The sequence below is a fragment of the Panthera leo genome, chromosome D2 (assembly GCF_018350215.1).
Source record: "Panthera leo isolate Ple1 chromosome D2, P.leo_Ple1_pat1.1, whole genome shotgun sequence".
NCBI classification, from domain to species: Eukaryota; Metazoa; Chordata; class Mammalia; order Carnivora; family Felidae; genus Panthera; species Panthera leo.
In genome coordinates, this window is record NC_056689.1 from 47,023,788 (window position 1) to 47,045,073 (window position 21,286).

A 21,286-nucleotide genomic window follows, 5' to 3' on the forward strand; every position below is an offset into this window, starting at 1 on the left:
CAATATTCACAAACATAAAGAAACTCATCGATAATAATGCCATAATACTAGGGGACTCAACACCCCACTCACAGCAATGGACAGATCATCTGATCAAAAAATCAACAAGGAAACAATGGCTTTGAATGACACACTGGACCAGATGGACTTAACAGATATATTCAGAACATTTCATCCTACAGCAGAAGAATATACATTCTTCTCCAGTGCACATGGAATGTCCTCCAGAATAGACCACATACTGGGACACAAATCAGCCCTAAGTAAGTACAAAAAGATTGAGATCATACTGTGCATATTTTCAGACCACAATGCTATGAAACTCGAAATCAACCAGAAGAAAAATTTTGGAAAGGTAACAAATACTTGAAGACTAAAGAACACTCTACTAAAGAATGAATGGTCTAACCAAGCAGTTAAAGAGGAAATTAAAAAGTCCATAGAAGCCAATGAAAATGATAACACCACAACCCAAAACCTCTGGGACGCAGCAAAGGCAGTTATAAAAGAAAAGTATATGGCAATCCAGGCCTTCTTAAAAAAGGAAGAAAGGTCTCAGATACACAACCTAAGCTTACACCTTAAAGAGCTTGAAAAAGAAGAGCAAATAAAACCCCAAACCAGCAGAAGACAGGAAATAATAAAGATTAGAGCAGAAATCAATGCTATTGAAACAAACAAGCAAACAACAACAACAAAAACAGTAGAACAGATCAGTGAAACCAGAAGCTGATTCTTTGAAAGAATTAACAAAATTGATAAACCACTAGACAGTTTGATCAAAAAGAAAGAGGAAAGGACCCAAATAAATAAAATCAAGAATGAAAGAGTAGAGATCACAGCCAACACAGCAGAAATAAAAACAATAATAAGAGAATATTATGAGCAATTATACGCCAATAAAATGGGCAATCTGGAAGAAAAGGACACATTCCTTGAAACATATAAACTACCAAAACTGAAACAGGAAGAAATAGAAAATTTGAACAGACCCATAATCAGTAAAGAAGTTCAATTAGTAGTCGAAAATCTCCCAAAAAACAAGAGTCCAGGGCCAGATGGCTTTCCAGGGGAATTCTACCAAACATTTAAGAAGAGTTAACACCTATTCTCTTGAAACTGTTCCAAAAAATAGAAATGGAAGGAACACTTCCAAAGTCTTTCTATGAAGCCAGCATTACCTTGATTCCAAAACCAGACAAAGACCCCACTAAAAAGGAGAATTATAAACCAATTTCCCTGACGAACATGGATGCAAAAATCCTCAACAAGATATTAGCCAACTGAATCCAACAATACATTAAAATAATTATTCACCATGACCAGGCAGGATTTATACCTGGGATGCAGGGCTGGTTCAATATCCTCAAAACAATCAATGTGATTCATCACATCAATAAAAGAAAGGACAAGAGCCGCATGATCCTCTCAATAGATGCAAAGAAAGCATTTGACAAAACACAGCATCCTTTCTTGATAAAAACTCTCAAGAAAGTAGGGATAGAAAGATCATATCTCGAGATCATAAAAGCCATATATGAAGGCCCAACGCTAATATCATCCTCAATGGGGAAAAACTGAGAGCTTTCCCCCTAAGGTCAGGAACAAGACAGGGATGTCCACTCTCACCAGTGTTATTCAACATAGTATTGGAAGTCTTAGCCTCAGCAATCAGACAACACAAAGAAATAAAAGGCATCCAAATTGGCCAGGAGGAGGTCAAACTTGCACTCTTCACAGATGACATGATACTCTACACAGAAACCTCAAAAGATTCCACCAAAAAACTGTTAGAACTGATTCATGAATTCAGCAAAGTGGCAGGATATAAAGTCAATGCACAGAAATTGGTTGCATTCCTATACACCAACAATGAAGCAACAGAAAGAAAAATCAAGGAATCGATCCCATTTACAATTGCACCAAAACCCATAAAATACCTAGGAATAAACCTAACCAAAGAGGTGAAAAATCTATACGCTGAAAACTATAGAAATCTTATGAAATAAATTGAAAAAGACACAAAAAAATGGAAAAATATTCCATGCTCCTGGGTAGGAAGAACAAATATTAACATGTCAGTACTACCCAAAGCGATCTACATATTCAATGCAATCCCTATCAAGATAACACCAGCATTCTTCACAGAGCTAGAACAAACAATCCTAAAATATGTATGGAACCAGAAAAGACCCCGAATAGCCAAAGCAATCTTGAGCCTCATCAAAATAAAAAGCTTCTGCACAGCGAAGGAAACAATCAGTAAAACTAAAAGGCAACCGACGGAATGGGAGAAGATATTTGCAAATGACATACCAGATAAAGGGTTAGTATCCAAAATCTATAAAGAACTTATCAAACTCAACACCCAAAAAACAAATAGTCCAGTGAAGAAATGGGCAAAAGACATGAATAGACACTTCTCCAAAGAAGACATCCAGATGGCCAACCGACACTTGAAAAAAGGCTCAACATCACTCATCATCAGGGAAATACAAATCAAAACCACAGAGATACCACCTCACACCTGTCAGAATGGCCAACATTAACAACTCAGGCAACAGCAGATGTTGGTGAGGATGTGGAGAAAGAGGATCTCTGTTGCACTGCTGGTGGGAATGCAAACTGGTGCAGCCACTCTGGAAAACACTATGGAGGTTCCTCAAAAAATTAAAAATAGAACTACCCTGTGACCCAGCAATTGCACTACTAGGCATTTATCCAAGGGATACAGGTGTGCTGTTTCAAAGGGACACATGCACCCCAATGTTTATAGCAGCACTGTCAACAATAGCCAAAGTATGGAAAAAGCCCAAATGTCCATCAATGGATGAATGGATAAAGAAGATGCGGTATATATCTATACAATGGAGTATTACTCGGCCATCAAAAAGAATGAAATCTTGCCATTTGCAACTACGTGGATGGAACTAGAGGGTATTATGCTAAGCGAAATTAGTCAGAGAAAGACAAATATGACAGGACTTCGCTCATATGAGGACTTTAAGACACAGAACAGATGAACACAAGGGAAGGGAAGCAAAAATAATATAAAAACAGGGAGGGGACAAAACATAAGAGACTCTTAAATATGGAGAACAGAGGGTTACTGGAGGGATTGTGGGAGGAGGGATGGGATAAATAGGTAAGGGGCATTAAGGAATCTACGCCTGAAATCACTGTTGTACTATATGCTAACTTGGATGTAAATTAAAAAAATAAAATAATATAAAACAAAATAAAAACAGGATATGTACTATTTCCACTTCTGTTCATCATTTAACTAGAGGTTCTAGACTGTGCAACAAGAAGAAAAAGAAACAAAAGCTTAATAAAAGAAAAAAAAACGACCATTTTCTGCAAAGTGATTGCCAATAAGAAAATCCAAAAGAATCTATATATAAATAAACAGAAATCAACTAAAAAGATCAAGGCTGATTACATAAAATCAACATATAGAAGTCAATTTTGTTTTACATACCAGCAACAAACAATAAAATCACAATACAGAATACATGATTTACAGTAGAACCTAGCAATAAATCTAACAAAAGACATGAAGACCTATACACAGATAATTATAAACTGCACTAAAATACATTGAAGAAGATCTAAATAAAGGAGAGGTATTTCAAGATCATGAATATGAAAGCCTCAGAAAGATGTTAGTTTTCCCCAAATTGATCTCTAGAGTCAATTCAACTCCAACAAAACTTCAACAGGGGCATCTTCTGCCTCTAATAATGGTAGACTAGCTAATTCAGACAAAGCTTCCTACAGAAGACATTTTTAAAAATCTGGCATATATGTTTTTACAAATCTTCTTGAAATCATAAAAGACCTAACCCAGATCAAGATCAGGGAGAGGATGAGAGTAAGTAAGCATAGCACTGGAGATGTTTTTACTCTGGAGCTGTCTAGTGATCTTGAATAGGCAACCTAGAAGGCAAGATGCAATTTTTGTCTTTGCAGCATTAGGCATATAAAAACTGGAGCCCAGCACCACCACGGGTGAATCCTGGCAAGTGACCACCCTCATTAGGGCAGAAATGAGGATAAAATATAAGTGAACAAATCTCCACCTGGTCTGCTCCCAGTTTCAAGCCATCTGGATGACTCAGATAACCATAAGCCCTGAAGTCATATTAAGATGATCCTGGGTTACTGGTGTTACTGGGAATTGTCAAGCAGTGAAGAAAAAAAAAAGCCTTCTATAGAGGAAGATAACATCACCCTTGACCTCAAATTGTTCCTACAAATAATTTTTCAAATACAATGTCCAGTACACATTGAAAGTAAACCAAGAGCTCTAGACAAAATAAGCAGACGCTAGTAGAAACATGGGGTCTCCAGATAGTGGAATTCTCAAATGCAGACTATAAAATAAGTATCTTTATTAAGATCAAGAAGATAACCTCAAACCTAAAACACTTGGCAAGAAACTGAAAAGTATAGAAAGTGTCACAGCAGATTTGAAAAAGGACCAAAGTAAAATTCCAGAATTAAAACACAAATAACTGAAGAAAAAAAAACCCAACTATATTGATGGCTTTAATAGCAGTTAAGACACAGCTACAGAGAAAATTAGTAAACTGGATTACAGGTAAAAATGAATGAATGAATGAATGAATGAATGCACACATACATAATATACAGTCCAAAAGAAGATTGAAAAGAGAAAAACACAGCAGAGAAGAGACATGAAGAATACGGTTGGAAGGTCTAACATAAATTTAACTGAAGTCCCTAAAAAGTGAGAAAATGGGACCAGAAGCAATATGTGAAGAGATAATGACTCACATTTTTCAGAAGACAGATGAAGGACTTCAATTCAGTTTCAAGAATTGATAAAAAACAAAAACAAAACAAAACGAAACAAAACAAAAACCACCTCTCCATATATAGGCACCTTACAAGGGGTTCCAATCCATCCTATACCACTGACTTGCCTTGGAAGGCTACCTGGTCCCTCTGAGCCTTAGTTTTGTAAATACAAAATACAAAATACAACCTACTTCAGAAGGATGGTAAAAAGGTTAAATGAGATAATATATGGAAAGTGCTTAGCATGTCACTTGACAATACTTTCTGTAACTAGCTATAAATGTTGGTTCTTGTTATTTATCACTAACACTTGCCATACCAAGTAGAAATCCCGCATTTACCTGGCTGTCGCCTCAAACTACCACCGCACCTTTCTTGCACCCCAGTGATGGTGGGGCAGACACCCAGAAAGGAAGAACCCTCATCCCCACCCCTGACACAGACTCTCAGGAAGGGACTTGTGGGGAGGATCCTCAAGTTCCACCCCTGCCCGCCCTGGCCCCGCCCACTGCCCCGTGGCCACACCCTCTCCCAAGGGCCTGCAGAGCAGTTGCCTAGCAGTCTGTATTGCGCCTTCGCGCAGGCTGGGTGCTCGGCAGCCATGCCGAAGAACGCGTTAGTCATCTTGCGCTATGGGCCATACAGTGCAGTCGGCCTGTCTGTGGAGTACCGCACCTTCCGCCTAGAGGGCCTGCAAGGTGGGCAGCCGAGCGCCAGAGGGCCACCCAACTGCGTGTGCCCAGGTGTACCCCAACCTCTGAGCACCTGTGCAGGCGGTACCCTCTGCCTATACCTCCTTCCTTCCGCTGACCCAGACCAAGCACCATAACCTCTGGAGAGTCTTCCCTGAGCCTCTACTTCCCCAGGATGATTTAGCATCTTCCTCTGGCTTCTACTGCTTCAAAATAGGAGTGGAAACAAACATGTACTGGGAGCCCACTGGGTACCAGGCAGTTTATACAAATTATTTGAATGGGAAGGATCACATAACCCTGCTTGAACAGAAGATCAAGAATATTAAGTGACTTTTCCAAAGTCATGTGGCTGGAAAATGGTGGAGAGTCTACATTTTCAGCATTCAATCATGCAACAAACCTTTACTGAGCATCTAATATGTGTTGGACACTCTTCCAGGTACTGGGGACATACTTGCAAACAAAGGTACATGTCCTTAAAATGACCCTCTCATTGTTGACTACTAGTTAACAGTTGTGCTGAGCCTCCAACAGAGGAATGTGATCAGAGTGGGGCCTGCCACTGGCTATAATTGGAGGCGAGAGGGGAAGATCTGGAAAGGTTTGTTCACTGGAATTATACTTGAGTTGAGCTTTAAAAAGTAGAGAGAGAAAACCAGGTAAAGAGAAGAAAGAGCATGCCAGACAGAGAAACTACAAAGGCTGGAAGCATGAACAAATGAGGTATTTGTTGAACTGCAAGAAGGATGAGGTTGGAGAGGTAGACAGGGGCAGATCCTGCACGGCCCTATGCAAGTTTCAGGCGGGGCGGGGGGGGGGGGGGTTCAAACTGTGGCTGTCTGAGGAGAACAGAGCAGAGGGGGCCAAGAATGGAAGTGAAGAGACAAGTCAAGAGACTTCGGGTGGTACAAGGGAGAGATGAGAGTAGCTTGGACCAGGACAGCCATAGAGGGGCAGTGGATTAAAGTAAGAGGAAGGAAAAAAAAAAGTAAGAGGAAAGAGGTGGTGGGGGGCGGGGGGAGTGGTGGTGAGGGTCAGGAGCATATCCTCTGGATCCAGTCAGTGTCTGGCTTGATCTAAGTGCTGATGGGTGGAAGTGCTCTACACTGAAGATGACAACACAGATGGACTGTAATTTGGAGGAACATGCTCCACTTCGACCATATTAAACTTCATGTGTTTTCAGCTGTGTAGATGGAGGTACTGAGTTAGCTCTGCAGTTCTAGAGCTCAGAGAAAAAGTCTGAACTAGAGATAGAATGGTCTGAGTCATGGACTTGGGGATCACATATAGAACGAGAAGAGAGCCCAGGCCTGGGTCGTCAGTCTTCAGTGCTTTTAAATGCTCTAATTTCCCATCAGAAACTTCTCACCAGCTTTCCCTCCCTGGCTTCATGAGGTTTATTGTATGTCTCAACAGTCTTTTGCCCAGACAGCTATGCGTTTTTCATTTCCCCGCACGCTGCCCACAGCTTTTCCACCTTGTGTGAGTCCCACATTAGGTGAAACATAGACGAGGGCCTTGTGCCAGTCCCTAGGGAGCCCCCAGACAGGGAGGAACAGAAAAACAGGAATTAGCAAAACATGGTTTGCTTTGCTCCCTCTAGACATGGGGACGAGGACCCACACTGGGGACAAGGGCTATTATCTTCAAGGCTGCCAGCAAGTGAGGGAGGAGGTGAGGCAAGGACAAGTAAAGATGCCACAAAGCTTTCTTAGCATCTTAAAGTTGGCTTTGTCTTGACCCAGTGTTTACTCTTTTGCCAACTTTGTTTTCCAGAGTTCTGACAAAGTTTGTTCTGACAGTTTCTGCTGTTTTTTTGACAACAGAACGTTAATGTCTCTATGGAGGAATGGGAGTTTGGAGTGCCTACTCCGCCATTGTGCTGATGCCTGCAGACCCTTTTTAATTATGTTTCTTGCTGCTGCCATAGCCAGCATGACTGTATAGAGTCCAACTAGATCATTTCCCTACCAAGAATTATATTAAAGGAGAACGCATAAATAAACATTTTGTTATAACCTACAAATTACAGGTATTGAAGTGGGGGATACTTCCCATCTAGTTTGTACACAAATCCCATGGATCACCTGGTCACCTGTCTCCTACTTGTGCTCTTGGCACAGTTGGCAGAGAAAATGGCATGAGCAGAGGTCAAGTGCAAGGACTGTGAAGTCCAACCAATCTAATTTTGAATGGGTCTCCACCATTTAGTAGCTCTGTGGCCAAAGCCAAGATCAAGTTTTTTCACTTTTGCAAGCCTCAGTTTACTTATTGGTAAAATGGGAGCAGATCCCTACCTCGCTGATGTGAGATTCCAGTGGGAAAATGCAGAGTCATGAATACCATACCTACACATAGTAAATGTTCAACAAGCCTTCGTTCTTATTATTTCAGGGCACAGGGTTACTAGGAAGGGAAGGAGGGAGCCACGTGGGGCAAGCTGGGGAGCAGCAAGCCGCTGGGTCTGGCTGGAGGATGGTATGTAACAAGAGAGTCACGACTGTTTTACCGTTGGCAACAGGGAGCCAGCAAAGTTTCTTGAGCTAAAGAATCATGAGATTAAGGATGTGCCTTAAGAGGCCAATTCTCAAGGAAGAGATTTAGGGAGGAGAAGTGAGAAAAGATTAATTATTAAGAGATATTAAGAGGTTAGAAATTACGTTCTGAAGTTCAGGGGAAAGACAAAGGCAGATTTGAGTCAGAAGCAGTTATGAGTTTAAATAACATCTATGTGCTGATGGCTCCCAAATTTCTCTCTCCCATCAGGATTTCTCATTGTCACTGGGGTGTTTAGTAGGCATCTCAGACTAATATGTCTGAAGTTTCTAAACCTAATACCCACCCCAAACCAGCCCCTCTGCATTCTCTCCCTCTCAGTTCACACAGCTCTGTTCTTTTAGTTACTCAGGCCAAAAACTTTGCAGGCAACTTTCTGTCCTCTCTTTGCTTCACATTCATCACAAACACCATCATCTCCTGCCTGGATAAGTGCCCCTATCTCTCTGCTGAGTTCCCTGTGACCACCCTTGTCCCCTGCAGTCTGTCCTCGGCACCAAAGCCGGGTGATGCCTTTAAACTTGAGTCATAGCATGGCCTGTGCCTCCAAGAACATCCTGGTGGCTCCCAGCTCACTCAAGGGAGAAGTCAAAGGCTTGCAGTGGCCTATAGGTGTCCTCCCTGACCTCGTTTCCTCTGTCACTACACACTCTGTACCCTCAGTCACTCAGCTGCAGCCACGCCGACCTCCTCATTGGCCCTTGAACACCCCTGGTGCACTTTGACCTCCAGGTGTGGCAGCTGCTCCACCTGGAATGCTCTTCCTCCAGATTCCTGCATTGTCCTCACTCTTCACTCCCTCGCAGCCTCTGGGTGTTTCTTAAAAGTCACCTTCATCAACAGCCGTTCCTTGAGCATCCCTATCAAAAATGTCAACACCTCCCTCTGCCTGCCTCTTCCCTATCTCCCTTCCTTCCTTCTTTACTTCTTCCTAGTGCTCATAAGTTTGAGCACACTCTTTTTCTAGGCCCTCATTGATCAAGACTTCATCTTTTTCTAGGTGAAACGTACATTTCACCTATTTGCCGGGAGGTTTGCTTCAGGATAGCAGGGGTTCTGGTCTGCCCTGTTCTCTGCTGTGTCCCAGTGTCCAGAACTGTGCCAGGTATATCTTAAGGGTCAATAAGCATTAAATAAATAAATAAAATTAACCTGAATGGAGCTGAACACTGGATCCACAGGAGGTGAGACTTGGAGAGAAATCAAGGAAAGACAGAACCGGCGAACAGCAGGACCTTGGCAGTGGCCCCTCTGAGGGGCGCAGAGGCAAGAGAGACCCCAGAGACAGAGGCAAGTGAGATGATTTCAAGACGAAAATGGCTACTGGGCACCGAACTGTTAAATAGGAGTCATTTCTAGTAAAGGTGAATTCATGGTTAATGAAGGACATAGAAAAAAATATTCTCAGAGACTTGGGATAGGAAGGCAAAATGGTACAGAACTTTAGAGGCCAACTTGGCCATGTCTTAAAATTTAACCATATACTGTGGAACCCAGCTATTCCATTTCTCAGTCTCTCCCATGTATACATAAACTCGTACATGTACACAGAGGGATGCCCAGGAATGTTTCCTGCAATGTTCTTGCTGATAGTGGAAAATTGAAAACAACCAGAGAAAGGACCAGCTTGAATACATTGCAGTACAGCTGTCACATGAAATGCAGTGCAGCTGGTCCATGTATATATTGACAGAGCTGGATCACCACGACATGACGTTAAGGGAGTGAGGTGTGTTCCTGAATTCCATGTACACTGTGATCCAACTTCCACTGAAAAGGACAAAGGGGGGGGGGGGGAGGAGGAAGAATTATGGGTGATTTAAAATGTTCTGTCCTATAATTGTAAGGTTTTATAAAAATCGTGGGTCTGCATCACATTTATAATCTGATAAAAATTCATGGGGTGCCTCAGTGGCTCAGTCAGTTAAGTCTCCAACTTTGGCTCAGGTCATGATCTCATGGTTCATGAATGAGTTTGAGCTCTGAATCAGGCTCTGTGCTGACAGTGTGGAGCCTGGAGCCTGCTTCGGATTCTGTGTCTCCCTGTCTCTCTGCCTCTCCCCGCTTGTGCTCTGTGTGTGTCTCTCTCTCAAAAGTAAACATTAAAAAAAATTAATCTGATAAAATTTTAGAGTTTAAAATAGTTTGGGGTAGTTTCTTTATTTTTTTCCAGCAGAAGTATTTTAAAGAAGTAAGAGGGGCGCCTGGGTGGCTCAGTCGGTTAAGCGTCTGATTTTAGCTCAGGTCATGATCTCATAGTCCATGAGTTTGAGCCCCTCTGTGCTGACAGCTCAGAGCTTGGAGCCTGCTTTGGATTCTGTGTCTCCCTCTCTCTCTGCTCCTCCCCTGCTCATGCTCTGTCTCTCTCTGCCTCAAAAATAAATAAAAACATTTTTAAAAAAAGAAGTAAGAAAGGAGATGAGTCAGACTATCAGTTTACTAAGAGGGGCGGGAGAACTGTGTGAGCCACTGAATGTGCTGATGGTTCTCCACCTCTGAGAGCACAGGATCAAGAGAAGGTGGGCTGAAGCCTTCATTGGCAGGAGGTTAAGATGCAGGGAGAGATGAGGAAGCCAAGGGCACAAGCAGTTCTTCCCGCAGTAGGGGAGGGGAAGGAGTATCTTGAGAAGATCAAGGGGAGAATTTTTATGGTTGAAGAAGTGCATTGCAAGCTATCAGCAGGTGGCTGATGTTTAAAGTTAGTTTGTGTATCCCTGAATGATGATTCATATCGTACCAGCAGCCAACATTCACTGAGGACTGGTGACAAATGCCAGGGTGTTAACAAAAGCGAAGCAGGGAGTATCTGGTCCCCCCCCCACCCCCGCGACCCCATTCTGCTCCACACTCCCCCCACCAATTTAGAGTCAATACTAACATCACACCAAGCAGAGTGGTGCATTCACAGGTCCCCAACTGTAAAATCTGCATCTGAATTCTGTATGTTTCTTTAAAAATCATAGCCCTTTATCATTTCCTGAAGTCCTGCTGGCTTTGGAAATATGCCTGATATTTCCTGAACTTACTGTGCCTTAAGGAATCTGAAAATTTTTGTTCTTTTTTTATTACCCACAAGTTATAATGGTTCAGCAAAAATGTCTCTATTATGGACTCAATATTAATGAAACTAAACTATGTAATGCTTAACCAAAGTCCTAAGTAATCTCCTGACCATGGTTGCTCCTTGTCTACTGTCCTTAAGTCTGCCAAATGAGCTGCTAAAAGGAACTAAAAGGAATTGAAACCAACCCATAAAAATGGGATCTATGCTTATTTAGCGACAACACCCTGTGTGCCATTCTCCTGTCCCTAGCTATGCATTAGCTGCTCACATCAATGGTCATAGGCATTTCATCTGTGCCCAGCAGAGAAGGGGGAGATGTCTGTCTGTCTGTTTGCCTTGACTTCCTAACTAGCAGTGTTTAAATCCCTCCCAGATGGTGCCCAATTCCGCCAGCACTGAGAAAAGGGAGGCTTTTCTGTTTCCCTTCAGCTTACCCAGATCCCCCTTGAAGGATGAGGTGCCACTTCAAAGAGGCAGGCATTCTGCAGGTGGCCTTACAGCTTCTGGTTGATTTATGCTGGAGTTTAGCTACCGCCTTTGGAAAGACTTTGTTGCATGGAGTGTATTTATCTGACCTTTCTTTGAATAGACAACCCCACAGCAGCTCGTAGGAAAGAATGGGTCCTCCATGTAGAGAGGTGGCATTTGGATGAGCTGCAGGAATTCTGGTGCTTCTCCAGGTTTGATCCCTTAAGCCCGCACTGACCACCCTACAGCTGGGCTCAACACACCCCAGACTGATGACAAGGGGGCAGGCATCCTGTGGGGGAATATATGATGTGGGGTCTGGGGTGGCTCATTGCTTTAATAAGAATCAGACTTAGGTCACTCAGGATCCAAGAGAGTCATTGGAGATTCCCAGCACAATTGAATTGAGTTTGTTTATTTAACAAGCTATATTAACACCAAGCATCTGGTGGGGTTGGGGTGGGGGGATTAGGGTCAGTGAGGGAGATGTGCTCCCTTAAAGACCCCGAGAGCCCATGCTTTGCGAACCATGTAGAAAGTGAAGTGAGAAGTGGTATGCTGTCTTAAGAGGGTCTCTCCCTGTAGGGCTTGATTTGCTCAAGTAGGAGGCAGACTCTCATTATTTGGCACCCCCACTTCCACAGGGTGGATTATTTGGTACATCAAATCCTGTTTCTTAGATTCGCTTTGCCATGAAAGAGTGCTGCCTTTCTCATAAAAGTAACCCCAGACCCAGATGCTATGTGAGACTCAGTCAGACAGGGCTCTGCCCTCTGAGAAAGGAAAGGTCTGTGGACTGCCGAAGGGTGTGCGCCTTCCCAGGTCTCGTGCAGAGCCCTTCCTCACTCACACTGCATTACAGTGAGCAACTCCAGACACAGTCTGTGCTTCCTTCTCTCCAGAACCCCCAGGCCTTAGAGAGTCGCTGTTGTGTGTTAGTAGTATAGAGGTAACACCTTGCCTCCAGAGATGGGGTTGGAACAGAGAAGCTGTTTTGTTCCTGATTTCTTCCTACCAAATTGAAGTACATTTCCCAGGAACATCTTCTGACAAGGCAAAGCCAAGGTTCTGGAGGCCAAATTGCCCCCTACCCACTCACTTGCAACTTTTCCCTCTCAGGCTACACATCCCCTCTCCTGATGGGGTGCTGCTGGGAGAGTGTCTGCTTCCCAGAAATCTCTGCCTATAGACTGCCTTTCTGCTTCCTAGACTGTCCCCTGCCCATCCCAAACTGCATGGACCGCTTCGTTTCAACAAGGCATTAGTCCAAGCTCAGTGCCTTCCTCCAAAGATGTTTAATACAAGACACTTAAATAGGATACAATAACATAAATATGCGAGAGGAAAAGATGCGGGTGTTCGTAGAGAGAGAGGCGTTAGCCGATGCAGGGTCAATTAGGGCTCCCGCTGGGTGCCCAAGGAGCCCTATCCCGTTGATGGAGATCCTCACTGAGTTACTCTCTGAAGTTCCTTTCCAGAAGTGAAATTAAAATCACGCAATTAAAATGTTCACAGTTGGGGCTGGATGTTCTTGAGCTGATTGAAAGATGAAGAAGTGGACACGCCAACATTTTGAAGCAGCAATTGTCTCTGTAATTAAGTGCAATTAACTGACATAATTGTCTGCTTTTCTGCACATAAGACTGATTGCAATGCTAAGACTCAAAAAAAAAAAACAAAAACCACGCCCTTCATCGGATTCCTCATCCCAACCTAACCAAAATTCTCACTGATGCATGAAGACTGCCAAAGATGGTGACTGAGCACACCGACTCTACCACCAATGTTACAAGGTGGACATGTCAGGAAAACGGAGGACAGACATGTTAGAGAAAACAGAATCCTATGCTGTTCATGCACATCATTTCTCCTAAACTCCTATACTTTTGCGTTTCCACGTTAGAGAATAGATCTAACAACTTTTCCATGGCTCATCTCTAGGGAAGTGATAACCAAAAAGCAACTTCCAAAGGTGTGAATAAAAAAAGTTCAGTTCATTAGCTTTAAAACAAAACAAAAAATAAAAAGCATTTTATTTCTCCTTAGTATAGAAAATCTGGAAAATGCTGGAAGAATAAAGACAAAGAAGTTTCACACACTCTTACCAGAGAGATAACCACTGAGTATTTCTTTTCTTTTCCTATTACATATACATACTCTAATTAGTAGTGAAGATGTGTTTTCATATATGCTATACATGTACCCTGATTGTTTGCACATATTACAAATATTTTTCTTGCTATTAAAAAAATGAACAAACATTTTCTGAAATGATCAGAAAAAACCTCATCATGTGGACCCATCATCTTCTTATGATTTGAACAATAGGTTATACAAAGTATTTTCTATTATAAAACTGCAGAAAGGAACCTCTCATTACAAAATTCTGCCTGTATTTCTGTTTTGTTTTGTTTTGTTTTGTTTTCCTGAGGAAGCTTTCTTATAAGCGCATATCCCCTGGCCAGAGTTTATTCTGTAATTCTAAAAATTTTTGAGGCTTTTGAGGCTTGTATTGTCAAATTAATTCCAGAAAGGTGGCCAATTTATATTTCCATCAGCAGGATAAGAAGTTACCTAATTCCCCCCATCCCCTCCAGCACTGAGTATCATCTCTATAAAAAAAAGTTCAAAAACTCTTCCTAGAGACATCTCCTATTTCCACATATCCTATGGGTCTGGGGCAAATTGCAACCAAAACCTGAATTGCTCAGGTCTCTGGCTGTGCTTTCCAGAAAAGGTGAGGGCACACCGGGCCAGCACCAGGTAGGTATCCAACAGGGCAACTGGAGTTATAGCCATGGGCAACTGGAAAGCAAGCCAGCTGCTGGCATCCATGAGAACATCCGCATGGCAGGTTAATCTAGAGCCTGTCCTCATGCCACCCACACTCCTCTCCATCTTTTCCAGCTGTATTGGCCAGAGATGGACACAACGTCATCCTAGAAAAGATAGAAGACTGGAATGTGGTAGAACTCATGGTGAATGAAGAAGTCGTCTTTTACTGCAACATCAAAGACCTGGAATTTGGTAAGTCCTTCAGCACTGCTCCCAAGCAGCATTTTGCCTTCTCTGAAGTGGGCTCGATTTCTAGTTGAAGTGGCCAGTGGGTTAGGACCAGATTCAAATTGGACTTTTTTCTGAGTCTTAAATTCTTACTCAAAGCCCTGTGTACATGAGTAAGCACATCCTAAACCACACAAAGTGCTTGATGCTCTGGGTTCCTTCCCAGAACACTGGACACAAAAGAGGGACAGAAAGAAAAATGAAGTTTTAGCCCCAGATTTCAAATGATATAACAGGCACTTAGGGGTAATAGGTTTGGGGGTTTTCTTTTATTCTTTCTTTTTATTTTCACATTTTAACAATGTGTATTTTATTATCATTTGCCTTCAAAACAGGTTTGTTCCATTTGATTATTCTACCTAGGCTTGCTAAGACAATTAGAGTCGACACGCCCTCAGTGCATGGCATTATCAGTGACATTCTAGGGATTTCATTGCCCTGGAGAGCTTCCTGCCTGGCAGGCTGGCATCACACATACCACACTCTGCTCAGAAGTAAAAGTTTTTGCTGTTATTATACTCTGTCTAAGGCTAGTTAACAATTTAAGTGACTGTGTACTTTGAGACTTGTCTTCTAGTGGAAATCGTACGTGTCTCACATGACATGAAATTGTACAGAAAGCTGGTCAAAGGAAAATGTATCTATTTCCCTAGGAGGTGATGGTAAACTAGACCCACTGTGCGAAGAGGCCAGGATAGCCGTCCTAAACGCCTACTGATCTCCTCACCCAGACAGGCACCTCAAGTCAACAACACAGCAGCTGCCTCTGGCAAACAAAAGCAGTCATTCCAGGATGCTGGGCTCTGACAGTCTAAGGTAATACAGGCCTATCCTTCAGCCTGCCCACCATAAGGTCTCTCACCTGGCTGCGAGGGAACAAGCCCCCCCCCAGAAAATAATAAAAGCACATCATCATTTGCAGCATCTTTCAATCTCAACCCACAGGGAGAGTCCTCCAATATCAGGTATGCGCTGAGCTGAAGGAAATAATAAAATGCAATCTAATAACAGAAAGCCATCCTGTACTAATAACACAAGAGTTTGCCAGGAGCATCTGAGATTCCATTCTCTAGTAAGGAAAGAGCTAGGAGCAGGTAAAATTAAAGATTGTGGGGAAAGGGGAGCAGGAGGGAGAAGAGTGGCCCTTGAAAATCTGAACCCAGAGTTAATGTCGGTATTTGGAAACCTGGCTATTTCTACAGGTTGATTTCTTGCTCCCAATGCATTAATATTTTAAGTGTTCAAATACAATTCCCTAAAGTCAAATCGCCAGTTATTCTTCATAACAAGAAAAGTATCTGCCCTCTTTTGCATGAGCCAGCCCAACAAGCTGTTCTGCAGAGGGCCAGAAAGAGCCCAGGGCAGATGGGTAAAGTGGCTGCTTGTCCCTCTGGAGGAACACACAGCCCTGCAGGGTTAAAGAAGGTTAGTCATGGGCAGTGTAAAATCAGCTGTGTCAAAGTGATGCTTTTTGTACTTTCAGGTCCTGTGCACCAACTGTAGCATCCCTTCTTAGCTATAGAGACATGCAGATATCAATCTAATGACGTTAAATGTGAAGTCATGGTAAAAATGCATCACACCTTGTAGGGGAAAGATGAGTTCCTTCACAGAAGACTCTGGGCACCCTGGTGAAAGAGAAGGGCTTTCAGGGCCTCCGCAAGGCCACCGGCTGGCTCCCAGCGCAGCCCCTTTGGGGAGGCAACCACCCTGCTCCCCGCAGCTTCACTGCACCTGGGGAGGCCACCCTTCCCATAACTCCAGGTGGCCTCAAACCTCCTGCACCCCAGAACTTCAAAGGCATCTGGGACACGATGAAACCACCTGTACAAGTTCTTTCTCGCATGTGAGGATATGGGGATATAATTTTCATTTTCAGCCCAAGCTTCACTTACCAGATTTCACTCAGAGATTACGATCGCTTTAGGATTCTGGAAATACTTAATCATCCTCACTGAGAACCTGAGGTTAAAAAAGTTTCCCCCTGGCGTCTGGTGCCAGTTCTCACATGTCTTCAGTAACCCTAGATTCAGTTTCTCTGTCTTAAAGACCAGTTTAAGATGTAGAATTCTGGTTTCATATAAGCATTTTACTATAAGAGAAATACATTTTCATTACAGTCAAATGGAAAAATACAAGTGGGAATAAGGTATACATTTGATAGCATTTTGGTATATTTCAATTTGAGTTTCTTGCATTTACGTCTGAATATTCATTAAGAGATAGATATATAGAGAAATTGATTTCACTAAGTTGAGACCACGTTGTATGTACCCAATTATGTATCTATTTTTTAACTTGGCTTTTTGTGTTGACCCTCTTCCCAAGTGACTAAGACATTTGTCCAGGAATTCTATCATGAATCAGGAAATTTCTTCCTCCTTGAATAGTGATTCCCACTTTCACTACCATAACTTTTTCTGCTAAGAAATAAAATGGCAAGCTTTCCCATCAGCATTCAGTGCAGTAACTTCAGCTCTAAGGACTCTGGCCCCTCTTCAGGCTCTGCAGCCCACCCCCCACCCCGTGTTGAGCAAGGGCCCCACCAGGTAGCTACCTTGCCCTCCTCTGACACGCCCCCCCAGCCTGTATTTGTGCCCTCAGAGGAGCCCCCCCACCAGCACCTACACCTGCTCTCCTTCTCTCCCTGACCAGAGCAGAAGGGCAAGTAAGGCAAGATTGCACATGATTCTAAGACAAACTCGAGCATGCAAAACTGCTGGGAGATGCCTATGCCCCAGGTGCTGTGTTCCAGTTTCAGAGTTAAATGACGTATGAATCAGCATCGCCAGAACAAATCACAAGGTTACCTCTGTGTGGTAGGCTTGGTGGGGTGGGACTGCAAGACTTTCATTTCTTCCCAGTATGGAAGAAATATTTTTCAGTGGTAGAATTTTTACTTTGTGTGTGTGTGTGTGTGTGTGTGTGTGTGTGTGTGTGTGTGTGTTGGGGTTGAGGGTGCTTTTAAAACAAACATTTAAAATAAAATCAAGAGTTTGGGGTGCCTGGGTGGCTCAGTCAGTTGAGTATCCAACTCCTGATTTCAGCTTGGGTCATGATCTCACATTTCTTGAGATTGAGCCCCACATCAGGCTCTGCACTGAAAGTGCGGAGCCTGATTGGGATTCTCTCTCCCTCTCTCCCTGTCCCTCCATGCTTCTCTCTCTCTCTCTCTCTCTCTCTCTCAATAAATAAATAAATAAATAAATAAATAAATAAATAAATAAATATACTTTAAAATTTTTTAATAAAAATAAAATCAAGAATTTGATATAAAAGTCATCTGCCCATATATCCTAGCCCTTCTCTGTCATTAAGAAGAGCTTCCTCTTTGGAAATGTGATCATTTTTCAGTCTAAAGAAATATGCTAGGATCTGCCTCCATCTTCCTCTGTCTTATGTCTTCTTGAACATCTGTCTCCCTGCAAAGAAACAGGAAACATGGCTTGCTCCTGATTGAAGGCAAAAGCCCTCTGTGCTTCAACAAGCTAGACATTCGGGTGCCTTTTAATGCTTTTAAAATGCCACTTAGTTAACTCACATTTTAACTTTATTAAGATGCCAAATCAATTTCATTGTATAACATGAAAATGTGTAAAGAAATTCTCTTTATTAAAAGACATCTTTACTATCTTTTAATAAAATTAGAAGCATAGCTCCACCTTATTAGTTTTTAAGTGAAATTTGGAATCTCTAAGTTTATTTCTTCTAGTTTTAAAATTTAAAAAGAATAGGTTTTTTAGGAGCCTCTCTGGGCTTGCTGCTGGGGGCCTCACTGGCTATATTTGCCCTCTTGGTAATTTCACCCTTAAAAACATCGACAGACAATATGTGAAAAGTCCATATATAAGAGAATTGTGTTAAAAATTAGTTTCCAAAGTAAGCTGCTAGGACATTTGAACAGTCGGTATATGGAGGGGGGACCCCAAAGGCCTCTGTATTTCCTCGCTAGCAAAGGCTAGTGTGGACACATATCCCAGGCAAAGTAATACTGAGACTTGATGCACAAATCCCCCTGCACTTTGCAGACACCACAGGGGAGAAAATTTCAGGTTTCACATGTTCACCTGTGGGTGCTGTGCTTTTAGGAGAAATACACCATTGGCCAAATCCAGGTAAAAGACAAGAAGATGCTAGCCCAGGTGGCTGGCATGAAGCATAGAGAAATTTTCTTCCCAGATTGTTTGAACATTTTGTGGGAAAGAGTCTATTTGTAGTTATTTGGTTGGGTTTTTTTTGTTTGTTTGTTTTGTTTTGTTTTTTGTTTTTGTTTTCAATATATGAAGTTTATTGTCAAATTGGTTTCCATACAACACCCAGTGCTCATCCCAAAAGGTGCCCTCCTCAATACCCATTACCCACCCTCCCCCATCAACCCTCAGTTTGTTCTCAGTTTTTAAGAGTCTCTTATGCTTTGGCTCTCTCCCACTCTAACCTCTTTTTTTTTTTCTCCTTCCCCTCCCCCATGGGTTTCTGTTAAGTTTCTCAGGATCCACATAAGAGTGAAACCATATGGTATCTGTCTTTCTCTGTATGGCTTATTTCACTTAGCATCACACTCTCCAGTTCCATCCATGTTGCTACAAAGGGCCATATTTCATTCTTTCTCATTGCCATGTAGTACTCTATTGTGTATATAAACCACAATTTCTTTATCCATTCGTCAGTTGATGGACATTTAGGCTGTTTCCATAATTTGGCTATTGTTGAGAATGCTGCTATAAACATTGGGGTACAAGTGCCCCTATGCATCAGTACTCCTGTATCCCTTGGGTAAATTCCTAGCAGTGCTATTGCTGGGTCATAGGGTAGGTCTATTTTTAATTTTTTGAGGAACCTCCACATTGTTTTCCAGAGTGGCTGCACCAATTTGCATTCCCACCAACAGTGCAAGAGGGTTCCCGTTTCTCCACATCCTCTCCAGCATCTATAGTCTCCTGATTTGTTCATTTTGGCCCCTCTGACTGGCGTGAGGTGATATCTGATTGTGGTTTTGATTTGTATTTCCCTGATGAGGAGCGACGTTGAACATCTTTTCATGTGCCTGTTGGCCATCCGGATGTCTTCTTTAGAGAAGTGTCTATTCATGTTTTCTGCCCATTTATTTACTGGGTTATTTGTTTTTCGGGTGTGGAGTTTGGTGAGCTCTTTATAGATTTTGGATACTAGCCCTTTGTCTGATATGTCATTTGCAAATATCTTTTCCCATTCTGTTGGTTGCCTTTTAGTTTTGTTGGTTGTTTCCTTTGCTGGTTGGGTTTTTTAAAAAATGTTTATTTATGTTGAGAGAGAAAGAGGGAGAGAGAGAGAGAGAGAGAGAGAGCAAGCATGTGAGGGGGAAAAGGCAGAGAAAGGGAGAGAGAAAATCCCAAACAGCTTCTACGCTGTCAGCACAGAGCCTGGGCTCGAACTCACGGCTTATGAGGTCATGACCTATTTGTGGTTATTTGGATAGCAGTGTGACCAGATGCTCCCGTCCTGGCTGTAAGTGGATGTTCTGAAAGGAAGGGAGACCTGAATTAACCTCCATGTGGGCCAGAGGTCACATACCCCCAGCCCCCACTGCCATCCTGGAGGCCACAGAGTGAGGACAGCACAGGCTAAGTGGCACTAGGCAGGTAAAAAGAAACAAGACAGCTAACAGCATAATGACAACCTTGGACGCTGGCCTTGTGAGGGACACCGTGGGGAGTAAGGGCTGGAATGGCCTTACAGGGCCATGCTGCTATGAAGCCAGCAGAGGCAAGCCCCATGGTATCAATGCTCTGAATTTGCCCAGAAGAGTCGAAATCTAGATTTTTATTTAAAACTTTTGGTTTTAAAGTGTGAACTCAGGGCTCCTGGGTGGCTCAGTTGGTTAAGCGTCTGACTTTTGATTTGGGCTCAGGTCATGATCTCGCAGTTTGTGAGTTCGAGCCCCACCTCAGACTCTGCCCTGGCAGCATGGAGCCTGCTTGGGATTCTCTCTCTCTCTCTCTCTCTCTCTCTCTCTCTCCCTCTCTCTCTCTGCTCCTCCCCCAATTGCACTGTTTCTGGCTCTCTCAAAATAAATAAATTAACTTAAAAAAGTTTTTTAAGTGTGGGCTTAATTCTTTGAAAAACACAGTCTCAACCAAAAACCAAAAAGAAAACAGAAACTACCACATCTGGCCCATTAATAGGATGATCATCTATCTGTTCCTGGTTGCCTGAAACTCTCCCATTTACACCTTCAGTCTGGCTGTAATTGTCCCCAGAAACGATGAGGCCCACGGCCCTCCCGTCCTAGTGAAACCACTTGACCCTACTCTTTGATTACGCAAATGAAAAGCAAAGACTGTGACATGAAGACATTTGAGAAGCTGGGCCTCTTACTCTGTGGTCACATACAAGGGGCCCAGTTGTGGGTAGAGCTGCACGCCCCCGATCACATTTACCGTGGGAAATACTCCTCTAAGTGAGGTATTGGACTACTTTTGCCAGCATCACGATGGACCTCTTTGAAAGTAAGTGTTCCTGTTTGAGCGGCTGTTCCAAAGAGGTCAAGAACAGAGACCCAGAAGACTAAAGAAGAATGGTAAGCCCCAACCTTTGCTTTGCATGGGAGTATCAAGTTAGGGGAAGCTCACTCCAG

The 21,286-nt window shown here is 42.8% G+C and overlaps 1 protein-coding gene across 1 annotated transcript; it reads left to right on the top strand.

Moving 5' to 3' along the window:
• Positions 1-5,409: 5,409 nt before the first annotated feature.
• Positions 5,410-15,577, top strand: CD2H10orf53 (chromosome D2 C10orf53 homolog). Its single transcript, XM_042908641.1, has 3 exons — positions 5,410-5,522; positions 14,518-14,637; positions 15,327-15,577. Exons 1-3 carry the CDS (start codon positions 5,426-5,428, stop codon positions 15,389-15,391), a joined length of 282 nt encoding a protein of 93 aa, XP_042764575.1. The 5' UTR covers positions 5,410-5,425; the 3' UTR covers positions 15,392-15,577.
• The last annotated feature ends 5,709 nt before the right edge of the window (positions 15,578-21,286 follow it).

Excerpts from the sequence above, each read along its gene's own strand:
- CD2H10orf53 (XM_042908641.1), top strand. The coding sequence starts at position 5,426 with ATGCCGAAGAACGCGTTAGTCATCTTGCGCTATGGGCCATACAGTGCA. Across the intron at positions 5,523-14,517 it reads CCGCCTAGAGGGCCTGCAAG|CTGTATTGGCCAGAGATGGA; the intron begins GTGGGCAGCCGA and ends CATCTTTTCCAG. Across the intron at positions 14,638-15,326 it reads CATCAAAGACCTGGAATTTG|GAGGTGATGGTAAACTAGAC; the intron begins GTAAGTCCTTCA and ends CTATTTCCCTAG.